The 5868-nt window shown below is 38.7% G+C and overlaps 1 protein-coding gene across 1 annotated transcript; it reads right to left on the reverse strand.

Moving 5' to 3' along the window:
- Positions 1 to 4726: 4726 nt before the first annotated feature.
- LOC113245573 (60S ribosomal protein L35-like) lies at positions 4727 to 5494 on the reverse strand. Its single transcript, XM_048214904.1, has 2 exons — positions 5453 to 5494; positions 4727 to 5230 (listed from the first exon to the last, which is right to left on the reverse strand). The coding sequence occupies exons 1-2, from the start codon at positions 5492 to 5494 to the stop codon at positions 4727 to 4729; spliced, it is 546 nt and encodes a 181-aa protein (XP_048070861.1).
- Positions 5495 to 5868: the final 374 nt, after the last annotated feature.

Here is a 5868-nt window from a genome sequence, read left to right on the forward strand (position 1 = left end):
GAGAATTTTTATACTGAGAGGAGGAGTAGTTTGTGACTACTCGTGATGTGTAGGGTGGATGAGAGAAATAAGGTGCAGAGAGTCCAAGTTTATTCGAATTATCCATGCAAAAAACCCAAAGAATCCTTGATTCGATTCAATTCAACAAGTATTTATTGAGCACTGACTACATACCAAGTACTCTTCTTGATGCTTAGGTTAAAACCGTGAACACAGTAATATAATTTCCCTGCCTTCTTGTGACTCACATACAAGCAACCAAAGACAAAAACAACAAGAAAGAAGACGATGACAGCAAGGGATAGTGCAAAGATTGAGTTGACAGAACCCTCTTTGTACTGATGGTCAAGAAAAGGAAGAATTTCAAGAAAATGGCTTTAAACCTAAGTAACAAGTAAAACAGAAAGGCCATTGATAGAGAAGGAGTAAGTCATTCAACATATGTTGAATTCCTCCCAGTGCCAAAAACATTCTGGAAAAGTGACTGGTGGGATGATGGTGGCAGTCCTGGACAAGTCGAAATTTTTATTCAGACAGGGCATCCTTGTGCCATATTCAACAAAACAACTGAAAAGGTGATTTTGGAAATTCAAGAGAGAAATTAGGCCAAGAGAAATCTGATTAGGAAGTAATTTTCCAGTTATCGTCATATATGAAATCACCGAGAGAAAGAGAACAGAATAAGAGGCAACATCCAAAAACAGAAACTGTAACACTGACATTTATAAATATACACTGTAAAAGTAAACAAAGAAGATTAAGTTAGAATAGTGATAGAGATGGATATAAAATAATCGGAAAAGAAAACTACTAGACTATCATCAAAGTGATATTGATCTATATAGAAGAGTTTCCAGAGGGATAGTGTCGTTAATATCAAAATGAGTAGAGATCAAATAGAAAAAGACCAGAAAGAGAAATGTTTCAGAAGGAAAGTGTGTTTAAGGCAAAAAAAAAAAAAAAAAGCCAGAATACAAGAGATTGTTAGTTCAAGTTGGTAGCAAGTTAGTTCAAAGCTTGGTAGCAGGATGAGTAGTCAGCAGGTTGAAGTAATCTTGGTTCTTTGTGGGAGAATTAAGAGATGTTTGAGTGTGTTTATAAACTGAAGGGTAGCAGATTGTGCCAACCTAAAATATGCCTCTTTGGCATAAGGATTATCTTGAACTAACTCTTCTGAGAAACTGCAGGCAAGAGAAGTTCTGAAAACAGTAAAAATTCCCCTTTTGTAGAGGAAATTTACATTAGAAAAGAATCCTGTACAAGGAGGGGAGTTATTATCAAAGATCACCTTGTTTATTTGTTCGTTTGTTTTGGCCTGAGAGACTTCTCTGCACAGCAGAGTAACCTTTGTTTACTAAACATTCCCTCTTCTCACCTTCCCAAAAATTATCTTCCCGCTTGAAGACCCAGACCCAGAACCCTATGCCTTTCTTTAGCTCAGGATGGTGTATAAGCCTCAATTGTCTACCTGCCTTCTGAGTCTCATATCTTTGTGGGGCCAATTACATATGCAATTATTTTTTCTATTGTTAATCTGTTTTTTTATTACAGGGCGTCTCAGCCAAGAACCCTAGAAAGGTAGAGGGAGAATTATTTTTCCTCTCCTACAAAGCTAGAGAGAAAAAGTTAGCGGTTAGATTGAAGATCCAAAAGCAGGTGGTGATAGAATAGTTCTCAGAAAAGACATTATCATTTGGAATCTGGACCAGAGTCAAAGGAATTAGCATTAATACAATAATACATTAATGCATTCCTTCTGTCAGGCAAGCAGAGGATGCTATATGAATATACTTTAGGTTGCAGAGAAAAAAATCAGAGGGTGTTTATGTATGAGAGCTTAGATTTTACTCAATAAAATAGGAGGAAGTTCATATGCCATGTCTTCAGGTGGCAAGGGTGATAAGAAAGGTGATGAGAGGGGGAGGAAATAGAAAAGAACAGGACATATGCCTAAGGAGACAGTGAAAGAAGATCTGAACTTGAGGGAACAATTCGCCTTTCAATCCATTGAGGAATTACTTTAGAGCATGTAATTAAAATAATAATAATAATGAAAAAAAGAAAGAAAGAGGGGAGGGAGAAAGAAAGAAAGAAAGAAAGAAAGAAAGAAAGAAAGAAAGAAAGAAAGAAAGAAAGAAAGAAAGAGAAAGAAAGGAAGGAAGGAAGGAAGGAAGGAAGGAAGGAAGGAAGGAAGAAGAAGAAGAAGAAGAAGAAGAAGAAGAAGAAGAAGAAGAAGAAGAAGAAGAAGAAGGGGGGAGGAGGAGGAGGAGGAGGAGGAGGAGGAGGAGGAGGAGGAGGAGGAGGAGGGGGAAGGAAGGGAGGAAAAAAGAAAATTATTTTCCTGGAAAAAATTTATATGAAAAGGCAGTACCAAAAAAAATAAACACATTGATATATGCTACATTTTCAACCATACTAGCTGAATTAATATGTTCTAGAATTCACTTGTTTTGGTAATCTTTAAATATTATCATCACATATATTTTGAAATTCATAAATTCAGTAATAATATCATAAAATATTTAGATGTCAAATGGAATTCTGGTTTTAAAAAGCCAAGATTTTTATCTAATAGTAGAATTAGCAGGCATAAAAATGTGATAAATTTATGTTATACTGGTTTATGTGAATGGGTAAGTAAAAGTGATGCTGGATATCCATATTCATTTATTACCACAGTCACTGCTGCTAATGGCAATTGGAAAGATTTATTTGCATTTCACCAGGTAAGACAAGGTAAGCATTTCATATAGATTACAATTCCTAAAGAGAGTATTTGAAGTTGTATCTACTACATTGTTTTTCAAAGACTGGCATAATCATGAGGAAATTCACTGCATGCCTGATTGCAAATGTTAGTTGAAATGCACAAATTTCTTCTTTAAAGTGTTTAATACTTTCCAGAGACAAACAGGGTTTAATTTAATTATGGGACGAAAGACCTGTGAAAATAAAATATGAATAAACTGAAATCACTATAATTAAGAAAAAATGAAAAAATCCTGCATTCAGAGTAATTCTAAAAAAAATTGTTGTCTATAAAAAGCAGTCTTTTTGACTGTGTTGCTTATGATGGTGCTATTTTTCATTTTCCATTTCTCATATCTCTTCATAAATCAAGACTCTAACTCTGTATTTAGACTTTCACTGATGATCCCAAAATACAATGTCTATTTCAGCATGCGTGCATTGTCTACTGCACTTTTTTCTCATGTTTTGCTCCATGATCGTCATTATGTATGAATGAAAGCAAAAATGCAGTCAATATTCATGATGCTTCATTTCAATGAAGAATGCATACTGTAAACCTAACAAAATTGTAGCACAGATGAAAAAAAAATGACATTTTTAATGATGACACTCAAACGACATTAAAATTTTTTTAAAGCAATTTCTCTATGATGTTTGGTGGTTTGTCGAGGTTTTTTTTTTTTTACTGTTTTCTGTTTCACATTCAAAGTTGATTTACATTAAAATAATTTGCCATTTGCAAGAACTAGATAAAGTAGATCTCAAATTTAGTTCTCAAATATTTTCAGAAATCTTACAGTTTTCAAGTTTAAAAAATGCTGTGTACAGCATGCTATGAGTAGCATCGGGGCCATACCAGACTATAAGGATCATTACACAAATTCTGAAACCACGGTGTTTCTTGAACTGTGTTCTCCTGATTGCATACATCAGAATCACTGTTAAAATGCATTCCTGAACTCTCTCTGAGACCTATTGAGCCAGAATTTCTTAGGAGTGGTAGCCAGCAAGCTACAAATTTAACAATTTTCCCAGAAGACTCATGAACCCTTAAGTTTGGGAACCATTGCCTAATGTTGTGTCATAGTTTGGCAATTTTCACAGTCATTGGGAAGGGAGGGCAGTGACAGGTAGAAACAGGTTGAACACTAGAATGATGATTTCTTTGCTTGAACTATAGGCCATTGTAGACTTAACCACCTACATTTAGGTGAAAAAGAGATATTGTCCTACCTGTGGTAGGCATAATTTTAAGATGATCCCCCCAAGATACCCACTGCATATAGCCAGCATAACCCGTGAAACTGTGAATATGATGGGTTTAACTCCCATTATTAGGTATATTATATGGGACAGTTGATTTTAAGGAAAAGGGATTATTCTAGGTGAACCTGACCTAATCTGGAGAGCCCTTAAAAAGGACTGGGCTCTTCCTGAAGTCAGAGACTGAACAAGATTCCCCATCGCTGGGTTTGCAAATAAACCATGGGCCATGCCGCAAAGTACGCTGGCAGTCTTTGGGATAGGCTAGACAGCAGCCCCCAGATGACAGCCCGCAAAGTAACAGAGACTTCAGTCTTAACACCACAAAGCACTGCATTTAGTCCACAACCTCAAAGAACACGGAAAAGAATTTACTCCCACAACCCCCAAATGAAAATAGAGCAGGCCAACACTTTGGTTTCGGCTTTGCAAGGCCCTGAGCGGAGAATTCAGCCATGTCATGTTTGAGCTTCTGACCTACAAAACTGTGGTCCAACAAATGGGTGCTACTTTAAGCTGTGAAACTTACGGTGATCTGTTTCACAGTAATAGAACTAAAATATTATTTTAATATTTTAAGACACTGATACATACTCACTTAGCCCAAAAGTGACTCTAGCCTGTGGTGATAGTATGACCCAATGAACATGAGTTCACTCCTCGGTGAGCCACAGAGAGACTATACCACGTGAGTTGTCCCACAGTGTAAACTTTATTTGCGGCAAATGAGATTAGGCGGAATAACTTCCAAAGCTGTGACTCCCCAGGGAAGGGTGAATCTAGGCTGAAGATTGAGGTAGGGCACGCTTTTATTTTTCTTTCTCAGTTTGTGTTTTATTGATGCCGGTGCTCGGGCCTTGACCATGTACTTGAACAGCGAGTATGGACGCTCCTTCCACAGCTGCTGCTTGGTCTTCAGGTTTTCCTTGTGCTTATTCAGCCAGCGGCACGTGGCATATGTCTTCGTGGGCCGCAGATCCAGGGGCTTAGACGTCTTACCCTTGTAGAATTTCCTGAGGTTCTCTTTCTGAGTCTGGTTGATGACGGTGAGAACACAGGCAACAGATCCGCACACAGCTGGGATCTTGGAGAGCTTGGAAGCCACACTGCCTCCGTTGGTGACACGTCGCTGGGACAGCTCCACCTTCAGGTCTTCCAGCTCCTCCTTCTTCTTGCCGAAGGTTTGGAGGCTTCCTCTTGGCGGGGTCTGCGCAATCTGCCAACCTCACAGACTCGTATTTAGAAGCAGGCCCAAGGTCGAGCATGCGCCCTAAGGAAAAATGTTATACATACATTGCATGTTATGTAAGTGAGGCTAGAGGTCCTTCTGGGGCAGAGATTTTAGTAGTGTAATGAGAGAAAGGTCACTGTCAGTCATTCCAGAAGTCATTCCAAGCCCAACTGTGCAGGCACACTGGGGAACTTAGCTCAAACCGGCCTGGGTGGTCTGGGCCACCAGAGCTCTTCTCTGGGCAGTCATTATTACTTGCTGGGGGGGGGGGGGTAGTTTCAGTTCCATCACAATATGTTATGCCTGTAGGGTCTTTTGTTAAGAGATAAGCTGGAAAGAAGAGTTTGAAGAAAATGTGGGGCAAAGGTTGATGGGTGTAAGCGGGTGAGTGGTAAAGGTCGGTCTTGGGGCCTTGCTGGTGACAACTGGTTCTATCTGAATGCCGCCACCCTGAGGCACACTTGTACTTCCCTGAACTGCATATGAGTGAGACTGGGGTTATGACTCAGCAGATTTTACACATTGGAGTTAGGTTTATAAAATCACCACGATGTGTTATGTCTAGGTTTAAAAAAAAAATTATTAAGAAATCCTTGGTAGGAAGAGCAGAATCCCAAAAAGTT

This window comes from Ursus arctos, unplaced genomic scaffold, assembly GCF_023065955.2.
Source record: "Ursus arctos isolate Adak ecotype North America unplaced genomic scaffold, UrsArc2.0 scaffold_4, whole genome shotgun sequence".
Lineage (NCBI taxonomy): Eukaryota > Metazoa > Chordata > Mammalia > Carnivora > Ursidae > Ursus > Ursus arctos.

Coding starts and splice junctions, on each gene's coding strand:
- LOC113245573 (XM_048214904.1), bottom strand. CDS start 5,494: ATGACTGCCCAGAGAAGAGCTCTGGTGGCCCAGACCACCCAG. Junction 5,231..5,452: donor TGGTGGCCCAGACCACCCAG/GCCGGTTTGAGC, acceptor TGAGGTTGGCAG/ATTGCGCAGACCCCGCCAAG.